The 21262-nt window shown below is 47.8% G+C and overlaps 1 protein-coding gene across 2 annotated transcripts in view; it reads right to left on the reverse strand.

Annotated features, from left to right (window-relative positions):
* The window catches only part of TOX2 (TOX high mobility group box family member 2), a 156016-nt gene extending 152557 nt beyond the window's left edge, over window positions 1-3459 (reverse strand). For both annotated transcript variants that reach the window (XM_050907512.1, XM_050907511.1), the window contains exon 1: window positions 3343-3459. In XM_050907512.1, coding sequence (XP_050763469.1) covers window positions 3343-3444 — 102 coding nt within the window. In that variant the 5' untranslated portion in view covers window positions 3445-3459. The remainder of the gene's footprint in view (window positions 1-3342) is intronic.
* Window positions 3460-21262: the final 17803 nt, after the last annotated feature.

Raw genomic sequence — 21262 nt, forward strand, 5'->3', positions numbered from 1 at the left:
GGCGTCGCTCCTTATTGCCCCTGCACCTTGGGCTGAGCCCAGTGCAACCCTAAAAATCCTGCCAAGGAGCATCAGTCCTCCAGGCTGTGAGCGGCAGCTCCCCAGGCACCGGGAAAAACACAGGGAAAACAGGGATGCTCCGGAAGCAGTTAAAGAAAGGGTGCAAATGCCCCCCTTTCTGGGGAGGCCTCGGCTGAACGTACACTCTCATTTCATTATCCCTCCAAACATCCCTTGTCCTTTTAAAAATGGAAATGCTGATATGCAATAGGCACCTCTGTAGCTGCAAAGAGAAATTGTGGCTTACTGCAGCGCGCAGGCGAGATCGGAGACCTCACGGTAACAATATCATGTTCAGTAAGTGCACAAAACAATTACATTAACATTTCAGGATGCTTGGGGCTAAAGCACATCTACCCGGCAAGCTCGCTGGCAATGGGCGCGCGGGCAGAGCTCTGCCGTGCTCTCAGCGAGTTATTTATACACAGTGACACTGCACACTCTTTCCCGGCTTCTCTGCCTTCCTCCTAAATAAATAAATAAACGAAGCAGCCCTTTGGGGAAAAAAAGCCGAACCTGAACAAAACAAGCCCTTTAAATCGAAGGGCTTTAAAGCCCCTCCATAAACTCGGTGAAGCAGGAGGACAGCAAAGAGCCTGTAAGAGACCTTGCCCAGGTCCTTCCTAGAGGTGGATTTCATGCGGGATACCTGCATGCGATAGTGGGAGAACTTCTGATTTTTCCAGTCCACCCTACCCTCCTCTGTAGCTTTTTAAAGTGGAAATGTTTTGAGGCAGACACTGTCATAGCCTGGCTCTGGGCTGAGCCACCAGCACCAGACAGGAGCGATGGGGTTGGGACCGGTGTGAGATTTTGGAGTTTCCCAGAGGGTCCCATGTGGCTCCAAGAAGCGGGTGTGCTCAGACAGCGCTCTCCGTAGCGGGCACAAGATAACAGCGTGCCTGTGGCGATCCTCAGCCGTATGCCACCCCACACCGGCCGGAAAAGTTCTCCGAAGCAAAGGCAGCAGGCGATACCTCCGCCCGCTCCGCACCGGGCCGTGTTTTGACGAAGTTATACCTGCATTCGGCCGGGAAAACAAAGTCAACCCATTTCATCTCTGGCTTTGTTCCAGCAGCCTCATCCCACAGACAAACGTGCACCGCTGTGCATAAGCAAATGACATTTGATAACTCAGAAAAGAAAAGAAGGAAAAAAAAAAAAAAAGCCCTGAATATCAGAAAAGGGTAAGTCACTTCCTTTCTTCCTCCTGCTGCCTTAAGATCCTCCGTAGCAGTGACAACAGCAGCATCTGGTGGCAGTGGTCAGTACCTGGGGTGCTCCTCGCCAGTGTCCCATCCACCCTGGCCAGCACCAGCGCCAAAATGCACCCACGCATTCTCCCGGGCTGTGCTCGCTGGAGACCCAGAAGAGGCGATTTCCTCCAGCCTCTCCGTCCGCAGCGCCGCGCAACAGCCAGGACCCGCGGATCAATTCCCACCGCCTAATCCGGGACTAATCTCAGGGATTCAGGCCACGGATGAGCTGACGACGTGGGGCCCCGCGCGCCCCAAGGCTTGGGCCGGCGCTGCTGGGGGGACGCCGGGACCGCGCAGCCCCGCGGTGAGGGCCTGCGGCGCTGCGTGCACGACTGCGAGCCCCGGCTCCCGCACGAAAAACTGGAAGGCAAACTAAATCATGTTCACATCTGACAACTTCTTGGTAAAATCGAGTTCCTAAAGCCAGCAGGATCTGGGGGTTGCCGCAGTTCCCAGCGGCACACGCTCACATGACCCCAGACTTTCAGCTTTTGCACACTTTATCGGCTGACGTTTCAGCGGCACGGATGACCTGCTCCCAGGTGACCTGGCTCTCATTAGTATTTTAAGAGCATATTTATCATTTTAAGAGCAACAGCAATGATAATAAAGCAGTTTGAAACTAGCAGTACGTGCATACAGAAGAAATCAATTTAAGTTGTTTCCTTTCAGCATAACCAGGCATCTCAAAATAAATGAGAACTATTAGGTTTGCTACAACTTAATAAAAAGAGATAACCCAAATGACAGAGAACAGTTAAATACATATATTGATACATAAAGATTAATCTGCTGCATCTGGGAAGCCACACAGGTTTCCCTCTGCTTGCTTCTAAAGAGTTTGATCCCGAAGTATCATCACAACAGCGAGATGAGCCGAGGGCATCCCGAGCTGCAGTCCCAACGCAGGAGAGCATTTTCTCCCTTAATAACTTTTTTCAATGCAATTACCCAGATTTGGCCCAGGAGGACGCAGCGAGGGTTATGTCTCGGAGCTTGTCGTGGTGATCCTCCCTCCCTCCAAACGGGTCTCCTTCCTACGGCTTTGTTGCTGAAACATCAGCGCTATTTACCTACACGCGAGGAAGGCAATACTCGCGGCGAACTCTTTATCCCTGAAGTACAGCATCTATCCCCTTCACTTCGTCTTCTCTCGGATGAAGGAAATTTCCTACAGCACCTCCTGCGCTCTCAAATATCCCCCTGCGGATCCCTCTCTCGTTACAAGAAGAGGGTGCTTCGCCTTGCAGCTGCAGCGAGCGGGGAAAATGTAGGTTAGGGAGCTTTCCTCGCCGTGCCGTGGGTCCTGGGGAACACACACCCCCCCAAACCCGGGGCTGGGTGCCGTACTTCGCAGGAGCATCAGCGCCGGGGGAGCGCAGGCAGGTGGGTGCCGGAGGCGAGGGACGGAGCCGGAGCCCCGGCTCGGGAGGTGCCGGCGGCCCCGCAGCCCAGCGGCTCCGCAGCCTTGCGAAGAAGGTGCAAAACAACACAGCAAACAACAACAACAACAAAAGTGCCTGACAACAACCACAACAACCCCACCACCAACAACAACCTCACGTACATCGCTCCGGGCCAAACGTTCCCGTAAAGAAAATATTAAATAAACCCACCGCTCGAAACGAACACATAAACAAACAGCCCCAAAGAGCCGCGCTCACCCCACAGCGTTTCTCTCCCGGCCGCGGCCGCTTCCAGCCCGCCCCGCCGAGCAGCGCCCCGGGCTCGGCCTCCTCCCGCCCGCCCCCCCACCCCCCTCCAGCTCCGCTCGCCCCGCCGGGGAGCGCGGCGGGGCCGGTGCCGGGCGGCCCGGGGACCCGACGGCTCTCCCCGCGCCGCTTCCACGCCACTTTCAAAATTCCCTCCCGCAGGAGCCGGGCGCCGCCGGCACTTTCCTTCCTCCCCCCGCCGAGAAGTTGCGGGACGCGCCGAGCGGAGCCGCCCGGGCAGCCCCGCGGGCACCGCCACCCCCCGCATCCCCCCCCCCCCCCAGCCACCCGCCCGCCCGCCGCACCGGTACCTTGTTGCAGTGATAATAATCCAGCGGCCCGAGGCAAGTGGGGTCGGCACCGGGCAGGGAGCCCACGGCGGTGGGGGCGGAGGGGTAAAACCTAACGTCCATGCCGGGGCTGCGGGCGGCGGCAGGCGGGGGCTCCAGCGGGCATGGACCCGGCTGCGGCGGCGGCGGTGCCTCTGGCGCGGGGGGCGGGGAGAGGGCGGGCGGCGGCGGCGGCGGGGGGGCGGGCGGCGGCCCCCGGCCCGCCCCGCTCCGCGCCGCCCCGCGCCGGGGCCGCTATTGTTCGCGGCGGGGCCGGGCGGCTCCCCCCCCCCCTCCCGCCCCCGGCGGCCGGGCCGCCCCCGCCCCGCTGCCGGCACCGGCGGGTGCTGGGGCACCTCGGGCAGCGGGGCTGGAGCCCCTCCGGGGGCGCTTGGTAAGGGAGGAGAGCGGGACGGCCCCCCCTCGCCCCCATCCCCAGCCGACCCGGGGAGGGGAAGGCTGCAACAGCCGCCGGGCGAGCGGCAGACCGCGTGTGACAGCGGTTCCCGCTCCCTGGGGGGACCCTGTCACATCGTCTCTGCTTCCACCCCCCCTCCCCTAGCCCTCGCCGAAACACCGTGCCCGGTGTTGCCTTCCTCCCGACACAGGACGGTGCCAAGCAGCCTTCTTTTCCCCCGGCAGAGCCCCCGGTGCCCACCCCCTGGAGAAGGATGCTTTCCATCATGCTGATCCACCCTAAATACCACCCCAGCACAGAGACCTCGCTTCTGAAAGGCCTGCGTCGCCCCATGCGTTCTCCCACCCGGGGGAGAAAAGCCAGTCTCAGCCTCTGACACTGGTGTTGGCTTCCTGCTCCCCAAGGCATGGAGACCTACAGCCTCCCACCACCCCAGGCTGCCCGGCTTTCTACACCTCTCCATCTTTATAGACCCCAGTGTTGGAGAGGCAGCACCCATCCATGGCCAACCAGCAGCCCTCCCTCCCCGCCATCCCCGTCTGACTCCCCACGGGCCAGGGCTTGCAGGGCAGACCGGCCCAGAAAGCCCAAATCTAGCAGGTGGGGAGGGGGGGATGCTCTGAGCGGGTCGGGCTGAGCCCTGCTCACCGGCCTTCGGCCGTGCGGGATTACCCCCTTTCTGCCACGCCACCGCGGGCTCTGCGCTCTCCCGCTCCCTTCTGCACGGCTCGCAACAGGCCCCGGAGAAAACCAGCCCAGCGGAAGATAATATTATCTACGGAGTGTTTTTGCAGTATGTTATTCCATTCCCAGATACAGCGAGTTACCGCAACCGATCCATATGCTCGCAGACAGCTAGGACAGGGCCAATAGAGTCAGTTTTCTGGCAACTCTCTGATGGAAATGGCCTTTTTTTTTTTTTTTTTTTTTTAAATCATGATTACGAAGGCACAGTTACAACATGCACCCTACAGGACTCCCTGTAGCTGGAAAACTGAGCTAAATAAATGCTGAGTTCTTCCACAAGCCTTTTTCATTGCAAGAGTGCGGCCAGCTCCTGCCAAATTCGGGAGCAGGCAGGCGGGCTGGGGTTTCGAGGGAATGCCAGCTCTGGGAATCAAGTGATTATGTAAAAATCGTAGCTCTCATTTAAATTAAAAACAAGCTTTTAGCCCTCATGATAGTGGAAAAAATGGACTTGAGGATAGAAATTGATTTGGGCACAAAAACTACTTCACATTTATTATTATTTTTCAAACCATATGATTTTTCTGGAGAATCAGCATCGATCCTTCTGTGTTTAGCGGCGAAGCAGGTCGGCTTGTGGGAATTCTCCACGAGGCGAGCTGCTCCCAGGGCTCCCGGTCAAAGGCATTATAGAGGCGTATAGTATTTTGCATTACAACTTTGAAGATCTGTGTTCAACTGATCTGTGCTCTTCCTGATTTGCGCACATCCAGAAAGGGCTGGTTTTCCTCCCTCCCTGTTTCAGCAAATACTGAACTGACATGTCAAATTATTAGAGCTTCATTATTTTTGTAAAACCCTCCCAAGTAAAGTGACTAGTATATTATGAAGTATAAATAATTAAAACTAAACGAGAGTTGTCAAAATAATGGAACAAAGTTTATTTTATGATGCATTATTCCGGCTTGTTTATCCACAAAATTCAGTAATTAGTAAGCAGCCTCTGAGCCATTAGTATGAATTAGCAAGGTTTTACTGTATTATTATCTTTATTAATTATCATAATTATTATATTTCATATATTGTGGAGTCATTGCTAGCAGCTTTACAGTTAAAGCTGAATTGGCTTTTTCACTTGAAGCAGGATTTAATTCTCTTGTTTCCTACAAAAATTAACACATTTTGTCACCAAACTTGCAGCGTCTCCCCGGCAGATACAACCCAATTTCTTTTCAGTGCCTGAGACACCACAACGGTCCCATTCAAACCATCTCAAAAGCTTGTCCTTCCCAAACGAAGCAGCGTTTTCTTCCTGCCTCCTCAGATCTCCAGAGCACGGGATTTACAACAATCAGCCCTGTCGAACTTTGCGCATTCATCTGCCTTCGTTAGACCTCAAACAGAGACTGATCTGAAAAACCCGTCGTCACAAAGTGTTATTGCTATTAATATCCGTAAATGCTTTTTGGTTTTTTGATATATGCCAAGGGAAGCTGGCAGAGGGAACGCTCTTCATCAAACAAATGTTCTTACAGCTCACCTCGTGTCTTCAGCGTTTCTACTCGTTAGACCGTCAAGGAGAAGATAACCTGGTGGAGGAGCAGCTGAGCATCGGTCGGCTTCCCGGCATGACCCCTGACCAGGGCCTGGAGAACGACGTGTCACGAGGTGCCTCCAGCCTCTGCGGTGCTCTGCCCATGCGTCAGCAGCTCCCGCTGTGCCGGGGGGGGGGGGACCTGCCCGGGCTCACCATGGAAGCCTCCAACTTGTACCTGCTGTCAAATCCTTCTTCAGCCTGTTTTTATGCATGTTTCAATGCATTTTGTCCCTCATGGCAGTTTGGTGTCTGCCCTGTGGAGCAAGTGGGGTTCTACCAGGAGAGGCAGATTTGTCTGAACTCCTGCTTTCTTCTACCACTTTGGTGTCCCTCTCTTCGCAGGACCAACGTTATACAAACCTCTCTCCACCAAGGCACAGGCATTAATGGTGCAGAGCTTCTTCCTGGCAGGCGCAGGACACACGGTACATCTTACCTGAGCAGCACGGGCTTGCCAGACTGCCCTGAGGGGACTGCAAAGGTACAAGCAGCGCTGGCCAAGTTTTTGATGAGGATGACTGCATCTCCCGAGCTCCACGCCAGACAGTGTGTGCACATAGCAGACGTGCTCCTGCCGTGTCACCCATAGCTGGATTGCAGCAGAGCTTGGGAAGGAGCAACGTGCCCTCGTGACCCTGGAAGGTCTCTCTTTGGGATCTCTGTTGTCCAAATGGAGGGAGCTGAATAAATTCAGGCACCTCCTAGGTTTTTCCCAAGTGGGGGAATTTCCCGTGCATGGGTTTGAATGCAGCTATCTAAATTCCACCCAGACTCCACTTTTTGCTATCTATCGTGTCTCTGAGTCTTTCTGAGCAGGTCAGAGAGAAAGCAGCCTCTCCTTTTTCAGAGCTGGTGATAGCAGAAAGAAGGCTGAGCATCCCTGGAAAGCCCAGCTCCCCAGGAGCCATTGGAGCAGGGCGATGTTGAGCCTCACGATGACAACACGCTTGTCCTCCCCTAGTGATGCCCACATTGGGCAGGTCTTACCTGCCAGCCCCGGAGACTCAGCTCACTTTGCATTAGATATCACCAGCCGAGCAAGGAGCATCCCAACAGTGCAGAGAATTGCAGGGATCAGCCCCAGCCCACGCGCCCATTACTGGCACCAACATAACCTGCAGGAACAATTCAGGTCCGTTAGACCTCAAAGGACCATCCTTGGGGGATCTCTCACTGCAAGGGCGATCTAGGGCAGAGGGGAAATGAAGGCCGAACCTCCAGGCAGGTGGAGCGTACTCACCCCCCGACACCATCTATGCCCACTGCAGGCACAGATCTGCCTGCCGGGCTGGGGCAGAGGCTTTTCCCCTCCATGGCGTGCTGCGACCGTTCCTCTGGAGCTAGCTCAGCTCCAGCAAAGCCGGGTGGTGTCCTCCGCGGGGAGAGCCGAGTGCCAAAGGGGACAGGGAGAGGTGGTGCAGACCCTCGGCAGAGGAACAGCTTTCACTTGGCTCAATGGATCGGCCATTGATCAGCAAAACACCCCCTGGAGCCACAAATAGAGGACCAATGAAAAAATGAGTCAAGACGTGCTTTGGCCAAGCGTCAAAAGGCAAAAGGAACGGTCCAGGATGGCTGAAGGGACAGCAAAGCGAGCGATACCACCCGAGCCACAGCATTCGCAGCAGAGCCGAGCCAAGCAGCTAAACACAGAAATGAAAAGATGCCGTTCTTTTCACAACCGACTCCTCACAAAACCCGGAATGTTTGTAGTTGCTTTGGCCGGGTCATTGAAAGAGGAGCTCCAAACATGACAACTCACATTTCATGCCTAACGTTAGCCCTGGAACAGAAACAGCAGAGTGTGATTATCTCAGCAATCCCATTTAAGCCACACAGACTCCTCACAAAGAAGAGAAAACTCTACAGTGAGTATTTCTAAATATTAGACTAAACCTGAACAATCATAATTTCAAAGGCACTTTTTAGAAGCAGGAAAAAGTGTCTGAATATATCAGTTTCATTACTTGTTTCAAAGTCATCCTCCTCCTCTCAACATACCATCTAAAATGCCTGCTGAAATTATTTTAAAAATAATTTAGCACAATGCAGTTTATTACTTTAAAATACCGATATCATTTTTCCACTGTATTAATGCAGCTATATTTTGACATTTTAGTCTTATCCCCAGTTTATGTCTGAGAACTATTTAATTCAGAGCTACACTCCTCATTCCTGCTAGGAAGTATATAGATCTCTAAATATTCAGTAGTTTCATTGGTCATAAAAATGCTGAACAAATGGATAAAACCAATTGCCAATAAACACAATGCAAATGTGTACATTAAAATGCAATTAAATTGGATTAATTAAATCCACATTGCATCTGGATTTACATGTAATACAAAACAAAATTAAATGCAGCTCAAGAGCTTCCTATTACTTTAAAATGGGTCTGATTGAAAGCGTGTTCGTTTCCCTGCGTGGGCTCTGGGTCAGGAACTATGCTCGTAAATAAAAACATCCACAATCTAGATAAGCTAGATTTGACCCACAAATCAAGGTTATGAATTTGGCATTTCATGTCATTTAAAATCTAATGTAAAATTGCATCTCTCTACTAACAAAACAGATGGTATTAGGCCTTCTTTTTGGCATTGGGTTTTGGTACCTGTCCAAAAAATCTTCTTGACATCCTTTAAATGCAGCTATTTAACCACCTGTCACTTTGCTTTAGATGCCCATTGAATTTCTGACAGGAAAAACATTATTTTGTCTACACATTATTTCATGACACAAGAAACGTAGCACATATACAGCAAAGTTTACACATTGTGTGAAAATCTATTTAAAAAAAGAGGAGAGTTGTTACATGCTACTAAGGCAATTACTCTGTAATTAATGTCATTGATAGGATAAAACATTCCAGAAACCCAAATACAACAAAACAAAACAAGCTCAAACATGACAGAGAAGCATTAAGGATGCTCACACATCAACTTACATTGTTCTTCTGCCCAAGTGAAAATACCTGCTCCTCTTTGGTCAAATACCAAACTGGCTGATGCTTATAAGCAAATCGTTTTCCCCCCAAAATCCCCATTAACATGAATATGCTGAAGACAAAAGGTCCCAGTACTGTAAGATATATCAGCAAGCGTCTTCTCATGTTCAAGGTGATACAAGTGCTTGGATACCTTGATATATCAAACCCAGGCTCCGTGCTTCCTCCTAACCTTTAGGGTATTACCCAAATGGAGCTGCAGGTAGGTGGAACCTGCAAGATCCTCACCTGACTTTCTCTTTATGAAATGAAAATATAGCAAAGCTCAAGTTCAGCACATTTCATAGAGGCTAAATGTAGCAAACACGGCTGCACCGATTACCTAGTTGTTTAACTCTATGAAGGGATTTGGCAGCAAACGTCAAAAACCTCAGAGGAGCAGCTCAGGGCTTTGCGAGGTGAAGATGACACGTGCCGGCGGAGCGCCAGACGGCCAGCTTGGCATCGCAGGGAGATGGCAACGGTGCTCGGAAGCACCAGCGTTTGCGCGAGGCCTCCTCTTTCTGAGGTTTCCCGGTAAATCTGTTCTTTGGGGCAACAGCAACACATGGGCTTGAGAATGACAGCTGATGGGTTGCAGAGCCAGCTCAGGACTGTGTGAATAGTCTCTGCCTCAGAGTGCCACGGCGAGCTGGTCTCAGTTTAGGAAATCTGTGATGTAGCAGGAGGAGGATATTTTATGGTTTGTTAGCAGACCTATCATATGTATTTTTTCTGCTGGCCAGAAGTTTCAACACGTGAGGTGAAACCCTTTCACTAATAAAGGCAGAGAGCGCCTTGTCCTTAACCTTACCTCCTTAAACCCATACCAAAAGACACTCCTGATTTTTCAAAGCGTCAAGTGACCAGCAGACCCCCTCCTCCAAGATGTGGGGCAGCACTGTAGAAAATGAATTTACTCGACGGATACAGAGTTGGGAGGCCAGCTGCAGGTGGCTTGCTTGAAAAGCCCTGACCACGGGCTCTGTACTCACGTCTGTCCTGAGTTTGCATTTAACTTTGGACATTATTTGACTGTTTGACTGCCTGGTATCCTTGTTCCACAGGGAAGTGTAACCGCTTGCCCGCCTTCCTAGTGCTGCTACGTGGGAGGAGAAGACTATCTGAATGGTATGTGCTTGCTTAAACCCGACTTGGCCAGTGATGCTCATGCAAATTTGGGGCAGCAAGATGAGGGTGGCTACATAAGAGAGAGGAGCGTGCACTCTGGGGAGCAGTGAGGACCTGGGGTTGTTCGGAGGTGAGGACCAGACCCACCTGGGGGGCCAGTGCTGCCCCAGCTCTCATCTCGGCACGCTGGCACGGTGAGCACCGGCACGCCACGCTGACGTTTATAAATCCTCCAGGAAAATGTAAGCTTTCCACAGGCAAACTGTAAGCAAAGAAGTGGGTTATGTCCAGGAGCATAAATACAGGCATTGTCTTGCACGGATTGAGTTTACAAGCTTTACCCCAAAGAAAAAGAGAAGGCCTGCAGGAATAGAGAGGGGCGAGCTTGCTCTGCCGCCCTCGGGGGAAGCTGTCACAGGGCGACTCGAGAGTTTGAGGAGGTGATGCTCAACTCTGCCAGCGACACGCTGGTCAAGGGCAAGGAGCCTATAATCCAGCCCAGAAATCCAGGTAAAGACCCTTCATCAAGGCGGGCACACCAAGGTCCATGTTCCCTCCTTCATCACCAGTCACCCGATGGAGGTATTTTTTTTTCCTACATGAGAAATCAGTAAATTCTCGCGGCTTCTGACCTTTCGCCCACGTGAACAGGGTGGGAGGGGAGTCACCCCCGTGGGCTGCCATTAGCCCAGTATCCCGTCCTCGGCGAGGCGGAGCTCGGAGCCACTCGATTTTGCACGCGTGGGACACTTAGTGAATAAGGTTTCTGTAACTAAGTGTTACAAAAAACATTCGAAACAATTTGTCAGGGTCTTGTGCCACTTGTATAATAGAGGAAATTAATCCCAGGTGCCTCCCCGGCCACTGGCAGGAGTATTACACCAGAGATGAATTTGGCTTCATATCTTTAATTTTACTGTGCAGTCACTGAGAAGAAGTATTGCTTTTATTTCAAGGATGTCACATACTGTGACCAAGTTTAACAGTTTCTTCAGTATTCTTCCTCCTAAAGCAAAGGAGTCATTTCTTATAACTACGCTTTGAATGAATGTCTCGGGCTCACGCTCTGAAAGTGATGCAATTGAATCATCTCGCCGATTCATTTTGAGGGGTGAAGCCGACGCTCCCTTCCTCTACCCAGAAAATTAATCTTTCTGAGAGCATCTCTCAGGCTCTTCAATGCAGCGGAGAGTGATTTTTGTTTTATAAATGATCTCCTGAGCTTGCAATAGTTGGTTTCTTTCTCTAAACTTATTCAATATTTCGGCAGTGTGAGGAAGCTCCTGTGCTCACCCTCAGCCCAGTGAGAAGATTGGCGGCTGATCTTAGAAATTAATTCCTTTTTTTTTTTTTAAACCAGTTTCACATGGCTCTGCTTTGCCAGGGTGACAAGAAAAAAATATCTATTGCGAGATTTGCCAATTGATCTAGGATTAAACGTCAAAATTCATTTTAGCTCAGTTTCATTGCTGCAATTTTTTCTAATGTTTCCAAGCCTCTGCTTTTGCTTTCACCCAACATATCGTTGCTGGGCATTTTGTGGCAGGGTGGGAATTTCCCAGGGCAGCCTCTGATCTGAAGTTAGGTACACGTACTACACTTTAAAAATGTTTTTGCATGTATTCCCACTCATGAAGACACGCTGCACCCCTACTTGACAACGCAAAATATTATCACCTTAAGAATCAAGGCTAAAATTATATCCCAGCTTCCGCTTGCTATATATATTATACTTTCCTAGTGACAGAAAGTTACCTTTTTAAAAACAAAAATGTTAATGAACCTGGAGATTATCAGTGGTTTCTAGCTGTTTCAGCCTGACCTGGGATGACTCCTGCTTCTTCAGATGGTTTATCATCGTCCTTGCGGGGCTAATGGAGTGAGAGAGAAGAGAGGTTTGACACAAGTCTAACATTAGGCATTTGTAATGGCATCGCTAAAGCATTTGAGAGTCTGAAGCTTTGAACATGAAGAGGAACTCTGACTCCCCAGGCTTTTGGCAGCCTTCCTCCAGGGTTTCTGCTACCCATGGAAATGCCAGTCAGTGTTATTAGCTGAGCCGGACAAATAATGGATTTTCATTTCAATGGCAGAACTAAAGACTCCAGCAATGCCAGGGAGGGTGCGGGGAATTATCACGGGTTAACTCCCAAAATGTCCTCTGTCTGAAACAAAACTTTCAGCTAAGTGTCAGGTTACTTCCTGCCCTCTATATCTTGAGATAATTACATTAGTCAGGAAACAGAGGCCTTCTTTTCAAGTGAAAACTGAAAATGTCTCATTTTTGAAAATGTTGAAATGAGATATATCAAATATTTTCAATCTGTTCCCCTCTCCTCTCTTTCTCTTGCAGAAAGGAGTTGCAAAATTAATACAAATCACAAATTGTTTAACCCTGACAAATTCAGTTTTCACCAAAAAGATACCTCCTCCCATCAATGTCCAAGGACAAGCCCTGTCTGCTTCAGGCCCAGCTGCAGAGACCTTGGTTCTCAGCTCTGGACACCCTGGTAAAATACCCCAAACCACAACCCACACTCTTCCTCCTTTTAGTCTCTACCCCTGTGCTTCCTCCCCCACCACTGTCGCTGCCTCGATGCTCTTTCTGCCCTGATAGTCCCTCAGTGCCCTTTTCTCCATCGTGCCTTTTACTCCTGCCTCCTCTCCTTGCTCTTCTGGGCTTGAGTTTCGCCTTGGCCACCTTCTCTCCATGGCTATACAAGACCTCCCCCCCCCAAATAAAAGCAGCAAATACCACAAGACTTGGCAAAGTTTCTTTTTCTTAGTTTCCTAAGTTCTGCAGGCTTATTAGGAAACTTGTACAACAGGGATGTTGTACAGCTTCTTCCATGCTAGGTTTTTGCTTTGACTCTTCATAAACTTTATCCCAGATTCTGCCATTTTACCACTCTTTTCCTCTACACAGTTAAAAAAGCCAGAAACCCAGTCCCTGAGCAAGGCAAACAACATGAAATCAGCGTGGGCTATGCAGCCTGAGCCACTCCGCACATGCTCCGCATCAAACAAAAATACAACTTTCAAAAAGCCAAACCCCGCCGCTCTAGAGCTTGTGTTCTGGCCACTTCAACTTGCAGAAGAGTTTGCTCTGAGACACGGCATGGGAAGTGTCCGGAGAGAAGTCTTCTGGGGGAAGTTAGACTGTGGATGATGAGAATCAGACTTGTAGAAGGAAGTCAAGTTAAATTTAAATGAGCAATGGCTCCCATTCAGCAGCACGCGTCTGCTCGTTAACACACAGGCACAAACCCAAACTCACTCCATACCGAGGATCTGAAATATCCAGTCATTCCGTGTCCCACGGCTGCTGGAGGATTTTGTACATGAATGCAGCAGGGGAAAGAAGGATTTACCCCATCCTGATATTCCAGGGGATCCCACATTACACTGACACAACAGCCGTTCACCATCCCGCCGGGCAGGGGAACAAGGCTCCGGGGGTTTGCCGCAGGGAGCGGTGCCCTGGGAGCACAGGCTGTGCCGGTCGCTGCTCACTCTCTGCATCCAAGGAGTCTTTGGAGAAAGCAAGATTTTTGCCACATAGGATCACCTTAATAAAACGCCAGCGAAACTTCATTATGGTCATGAGCTGGGGAGAGGAATTCTCTACAAAATAAGTTTTAATGGTTAATTATTTTTTTTTAAAGCAGATAAACTAGTTTCTGCAAGTTAACTATAAAGAAAAAAAATCCCAAACCACAGAGCATTTTTTTCCTGTGGATGCATTGCAGCCTTCACTGACAGGCCCTGGGCTGGCTGAGCCCCGCAGCTGGCTGGGCTCTCATGTCGTGTCCCAGGCCCCGGCAGACCGAGCACCGTGATGCAGAGCAGAGCCCACATCTCCCGGAAATTCATGTTTTCCCCCGAAAGGGGAGAGTCTCGAGATTTCAAACAAACCTTTGCCAGCTGACTGTGCAACTAAAGAAAACACTGATGTAATTCAATGAACAATGAGGAACCCAAACTTAGCACAATGATCATTCCGGCTTTGTTTTCGATTTCAGCAGCTCTGCACAACATTGATTACATTCACAGAGGCCACGTTTGCAGAAACCAAGGTCTACAAGGGAGCACATTCTTCGCTTGTGTTAAGAACGCATCCCTGCTCCACGTGAATGCAGGCGCGAGCGGACTTTAACATGGTGAAACCCACTTGCACAGCACAATTAAATCACGTTTGAGTGTGCGCGACAGCTCTGCTTATTCCCCTTGACCCTTTCTTCACAAGTGCAGCCCCGAATGATGTCCAAGGTGCTTGGTTTGGAGGCAGAGCTGCGATGCCTGAGGACCGTGGGAGCTGGAAGGCATGGAGAAGCCTGCTCCATCCACTGCTGGAGAATGAAATTATAGTAGTGAAATCATTCATGGCCTGGGTTTGCAGAGCACCTACTTCATCCAGCTCTGGCCTTCACTCAGTATGGTTGATAACATACATTTCAGTATTTCTGCAAGCAGCACCCTTCAGCATAAAGGTCCTCGCATTCCTTAAAGGCAGGGAGCAAGCAGCTCTGTGCAAGAGCAAGCGCACTACTGTGGCATTCATAGGCCTAAACTGCTTTGTTTCAATGCTGCTGAGCGTGGCTGCAAACACCGGCCACTAAACCCATACAAAAACCAAGTAAATTAAGAAAACCCAGCAAACTCAGTCTTCTCGGAGTCTTTAAATTTAGTACACATATGTATTTTTTTTTTTCTGCAAGGAAATGTTTATCCCTCTCAGATTTTAAATGAGGGCTAAAATGAGCTGATAGCATATCTTTAAATAACAATGTAATCCCTGTTTGAGTTTCTTTTCCCTGGCTGGTAAAACAGAGCTCCCAGTCTGGCCAGCTATTAAGTGTGCTATTTCAGGTGCTTGTATAAGTACCGGCCTTTCAACATACTGAAGACATGGCAAAAGAGGATGTGAGAATGATGGAAAAAACATCTATAAATTATTTTTTAATATTTAATTCCAGCGAGATTTTTTTTCCCGTGGTAATCTTTCCCTGTCTTTCAGCTGAATGCAAGTTTCCAAGATCACTGGGAGAGGCAAACACACACTCGCACCACAGGCTCCTAGCCAGTGTCATGGGCTAAAAGAAGGTTGCCTTGTAGAGCTAGATAATTAGTTCTGAGATGGGAAACAAAGGGCAAGAACAAATGGATGGTCTCCCCGGAGCAGGGAGGTTGCCACTGGAGCCCCACGGGGACATGGGCTGCGGCCTGTGCAGTTCAGGGTGTTCATCAGCGATCTGGAAAGGAGAGCAATTAACACAATGAAAGTGTTTGCAGATAATGTAGAGTATTCATATATTTTCTTAGGCCAGCTTTGCTGCTGGAGGAAAGGTGCTGTGGAACAGCCACCCAAATAACTGGGCGAGATGCAATGGCAGGGGGAATTCAGTGGCAAGAAACGCAATCTACTGCAAATGAGAGAGCAGCAGCACCAGCCTTACGTTAGAGCTGTGGCTGTGTACGTCACACACGCTGCTCAGGAAAGATGTCAGAGCCACGCAGGCGGTTCTTCAAAAACACCATCACCTCAGCAATTGGGCATGGTCAGAACTGTAACAAGAGTGCCAGTGGTTGTCAGAAGAGACACCAAACAGAAAAAGTCATTTTGCCAGTGTATCAATTCCTGCTGTACCATCTTCTTAACTATTGCAAGCAGTCCTAATGTTCCCCTTTCAGAAAGGATATTGGAGAACTGGAAACTATAAAGACAGGTTTAAAGCATCAGAGTTGTGAGCTGCTTCCATAGGAGCAGCTATTAATAGGAGAGGTAAATACATAAGAATTTTAGCTTGGAGAAGAGACCATTGAGGGAATTCTGATAGAGGCTCCTAAAATCATGAGCAGCATGGAGAAAGATGCTCAGGAACAACCATTTATTATCTCTTGTAATGGAAAAAACAGTGGGACCAGTATCAAATTATCCAAAAGTAAGTAGTTGTCCACCCCATAGGAAATTAAATTGTGGAACTCATTGCCATAGGGTGCTGTGGGACCAAACGTACAGGTGGGTTTAAGAGGGACACGTTCTTGAAAGCAATTAGTTGTGATGACCTGAATATATAACATCAGGAACTCTCTACAGTCATATTTTCCTAAATCTGAGAGAATACCCTAGGGAAGTGTCATTCAATACAGGCTTTGTCTCTTTTACACCTTCCTTAAGCAGTCGTCGTTGGAGGTAGGATATTAGGCTATATGGATATTTAGGAAACATTTGTGGCTTTAAAATCATGGAACCAATAGGAAGACTTTTGCTGATACGGGCCCTGACCTCAGAAAGTGAATATGAGGTGATGAACTTCAGCAAGTTCTGGCTTCAATCTGACAAGAAAACAGAAGGAGAGTGTTGAATGTGGGAAAGTGCTATAAAAACCACAAATTTAATTGTTATTGGTGAATGTGGTGGTTGTTTGTCAATAACATATTTGAGGAATATTTGCATTAGCCTAGTGACAGATCTGCCCCAATAACATAAAAGTTATTTATGCTCCAATTTATTCACTAAGTAGCAACAAGATCATGAAGCAACATTCCAGCCACATGGCTCAGGCAAAGCCCCAAGAACAGCATTTTCCCTACACAATCCCCTTTTGCAAATACTGGGCCAAAGGTCTCTCCTGTGCCGGAGATTGTATGTATCAGTTTAGCTAGGAGCAGAGTTTGCATTACTTTGCAAAGTCATGCCTTCACGCCTCTCATTTTCCCGAGTGTCCCCAAAGCTGGAGTCTTGGCCAGGGACAAAGACCGACAGATTTTACCAAGGTTCAGGTTATGTCCCGAGTTGAGCACCACTGTTGCGGGAAGCCTGTCCTCTCTACATCAGCATATTTGGTATATTTGTTTGGTTTAATATATCAATAATATCTTAATTAAAAACCTGCAAACAAGATCATTTCCCCTTATTTATTGAGTGACAACTTAAACATTTGTGCTGAAAGTGTTGAAGCAGGCACGGCTCAAGGTGTAAATTCTTTGTTCAGAGCTGCACAGCATTTACTCTGTGTTAATCCTGATATGTTATCCTGAGCAATAACTGTTTGCCTTAGCAGAGAAGTGCTTGGAAAGCTCAGGCAAGGCAAGACCTCAGAAAGTTAAACTATTAATAAGCCTACAGGTAATTTCCTGACTGTGAGAATTCACTATCATAAGAAAAAAAAATAATGACATCTAAATTATACCTCTGATATTAAGAGCAGTTCAGTGTTGCTTACAGTCTTTGAGTCACAGAATAAACAGGGAGTAAACCAGAAGCCGCGTGAACCTGCTGGTTTTGCATTTACAGAGCTGTGGATCTGAGACAAGACTTAAGCTGGGCATGTAGAGAGATGCAGAAATCTTTAGATTTGCATATACAATATTGAGATCATGAGAATGTCACATTTAAATGCAAAATTCACGTGTCTCATGAATAAATCATGAATAGTGGCAAGACTGATTTATTCTTTTTTTTTCCTCCCTCCAATTGTCATCTCCCCCCTCCTCACCCGCTGAAGAGACACTGATCTGCAAAGCAGACAATTCCTCCTTCCCTTCCCGAGGAAATGCATTGATAGATGAGACTCGATAAGAAGCTGAAAGCTCTTCCAAAACAAAAACATGTGCGTGTTTCTTGTTTATACTTGGCTAGGAAGTAAAGAAGCATCATTTCCCCTCTCTCTCTCTTTCTTCTTTCTCAAGAGATACCTTAATACCATGGCAACAGCCTTCAACCCTTTTCTTGTATGACACAACCAGATTTGGAAAAGGTTAGCTGTGTGTTGTAATCAAATCCAGGCAGGTCAATCATGTAAAGAGATGACTTCCCATGTGCCGTGGAATAATGAATGAATAGATCACATAGGTCTTCCTTCCTTCCTCTCCTTTTCCCCTCACCATTTGAAGTGCCAGGGTATTAGCATTTTGTCTCTAGTGACTAAAATTGAAGTGAACAATTTCCAAAGGTTACTAGAAAATACAGAGTGTTGCAGAAATGGAGAAGAACTGGTGGTTATAACGCCTAAGAACAAAAGAGTCTCCAATGTGGACATCCACCTCATTGTGCCATTAATGAGTAGAGAGGTTTTATGTGCAAAACAACAACAAATAAGACATGGCAATGCTGTGAAACATGCCCTCGCTCACAAACTAAACAGGTCCTGCTTCCTCTTGCTGCATGTGTATCATTTTTCAGGCTTAAGATATCACTGCCAATTTCACACTTTAAAAACAGCAATTCAGATCTCATTAACTTCAGGCTGGGATTGGGTTTGGGGTTTTTGATGACACTTCCTAAAAAAATCAGACATTTAGGATTCATCCAAATGTTGGGAATGTATTGATTCTGACAAAATTTGCTTGAGAAAAGATGTCTCTGGTCAGCAATGAAATTTCTGATCAAAGCTAGGAACATACAGCACAAACTATCCTGGATGAAGGCAGACACTTGAATACAGGGCATAGGAGCTCCTGATGTATGGTTCTCCCCATATCTGCTGTTGAAGCATCTCCACATGGTAAATATAAAGCCTTCATTGACTTGGTGACTAAGCTTCATTTTCCACACCAAAGGCTGAAAGTCCTGACTACTGACATTCAACCCCCATTGATGCACCTCTACTGAATACTAAGTTTTACGGGAAAACCTGCACCCGGAGGTCCTACACCAGCAGAGGCAGCCAGCAGCCCCACAGTCAGTCACACAGCTGCTCTGTGCATCATTTGGGTTCAAGTTCCTGGCCAGCTGGTCAGAAACATACTTGACCTAAGGTGTCACATAGCTTATAAGTGAATATGTGCTTTTTCTGGGGTCTGAGGGTTAGTCTCTACCTTCCTCAGTGTTACTAAACCCAAAAACACTAGTAAAGCTCTCTTACTTGTCCCATTGCAGGAACGTTTTGGCAAAGTTGGAAGATTTTGTGGGACAGGGATGTTCCTCACTGAGCTATACAATATTCTTACTGCACAGTACTCACTGGAGCAACTTTCAGCAACACCGGACTTTGCAAGCTTTCTACACACCTGGTATTTGTCACAGCTGTACTTTGATTTAAAAAGAAGAGCTTTCAGTCTGGGTGTTAGTTTCCAGAACTATTTGCTGCTCGTATCTGCAACATGGTGTTGCTAACATGCTGCAATTTGTAGCTGGAGACTGGTTGATGGAAATGTTTCATGGTTGTAGCCATGAATGCTGCAGCAAGTGGGCAGGATCCTATAGCAGTGATCCCTGGGGTATTAATGGGCAGGTAGCGGTTTGGCATAGTCCTGCTGCCATCTGAATAGGGCCAAGGAGGACTCCAGCTGCCACCATGGCTGTTTCTCTATTGAACAAGAAAGAAGCAGCCCAAAAGGCAGTGGGTTTGTCCACTGGCTATTTTTTGCAGACACTAATTCCAGATTAGTGTCCAGCAGGGACCAGAGAGACAGGGTGAGGGAAAGCTGAACCCTCAGAACATCCCCTGAACCACCACTCCCTCCTTGGGTTAATAGTCCTCCGGTGATATTAAAGATGCAGTGAACTCAATATTTTGCATTAATCAATGTATCCTACTCCGTAGGCACAGCTCATGGTTGGGAGTGGTGGTGGTGTGTGTGTACACGCTATCACGGATGCTTTGTTTCACCCCAGAAGTGAACTGAAACAACCAGAGCATAATCAGAGCAGACCTTCCTCCCTCTGGTTCCCTTCAAAACACACATATTTAACTGAATCTGTGTTATGCACATAGAGTTTCCTATGATTTTTAATTCAGGAATCTCCAGCTGGTGATGCTGACCCAGGTATTGACTCTAGTGAAACTATTCCAGTTCATACCCACCAAAAAATTACACTAGGCTAGTTCATTCCATTAGACAAGATAGTTTCTTCCAAACCCTTGGCCAGACCTTTTCAGATCATAACTGTAAACATATACATCCATTACTCCAATGCAGATTGCACTGAAAGACTGTTGAATTTGCAAAGACAAGTGTTCAAGGCCACTCGTGCATCCTCATTCAATCTTCCTGCAATTATGTCTGACAAAGTCTGAATGCTAGTTTTAAAAACAGGGAAACTTTAAGCACCTTAAAATAGTCTCACAATAAAAACAGCTAGCAATCATAAACCTGAGTTCACCTAGAGCTTTCTCACCTACTGGAAGTTTCCAAGACCTAGTTTTGATTAAATTTTGATTATAAAGATAGTTTTGATCTCTGGATGTTAGCTACTATAGAAAACAATACTTAAAAGTGGAAACTTAGAATGAAGAAGGAGTCTTAGAAAAGTATGCACTACTATTTCAGGAGAAGGCCTTTTAGCTAATATGCTTTGTTCAATCTACAGTAGGAAAATATCTATAAAAATGGCAATATTAACCAATGCTTGAAATTGAAATTCATCATTTTATTTTGAAACAGCTTATCTTTCAGCACTGGATCCGAGTTCTGTGTCAGAAAAATTGTTATCATTCCCCCTCAGCAAAGGATAAGAACGGAGAGTGTAAGAGGGATTAGGATGAAACCATTGCAGGCTTGATAATGGCAGAGAGGTTTTTAGAGATTGGCTTTGAAGTGAAAAATTAAGCAAACCTTTAGAAAAAGATTTCTTCTTAATCAGAAATCATGTATTTGTAAGAGACATCAAATGTAAACAACAGCAACAGCTAAATGCCAGACTGAATGAATGTCATCTATCCCCAGTAACCTGGAAGCTGACTTCATTTTTCTTAATTTACATCCTGAAATTAATGGAGGCAAAATAGAATTGCTTGGTGCTGAGCAAAGCTGGGCACTAAATGATCTAATACCCATGCTCCTGTCCTGTCCCATCACTGTACCATCTCTAGCAGCCAGCTGCAGCTTCTCCCGAGCATCCTTTTCAAAGAGGTTACTGTGGGAAAACCTGATTTTAGTCCAATTGCCACAGGGTGCCCTGAGTAACAAGCAAAGCCAGGCCACAGAATGAAGAGTCTTCCACCACCGAGCAATGCTTCAAACCTGGTTGGTGTCAGGTGAGCACTGTAACTACATGGGGCTAGTCACATCTGTTAACACTGTACGGATCGAGGCCAGAAGCCATTTGGACAGCCAGGCTGACAGGTCCATGAACCAAGCT

This window comes from Gymnogyps californianus, chromosome 17, assembly GCF_018139145.2.
Source record: "Gymnogyps californianus isolate 813 chromosome 17, ASM1813914v2, whole genome shotgun sequence".
NCBI lineage: Eukaryota > Metazoa > Chordata > Aves > Accipitriformes > Cathartidae > Gymnogyps > Gymnogyps californianus.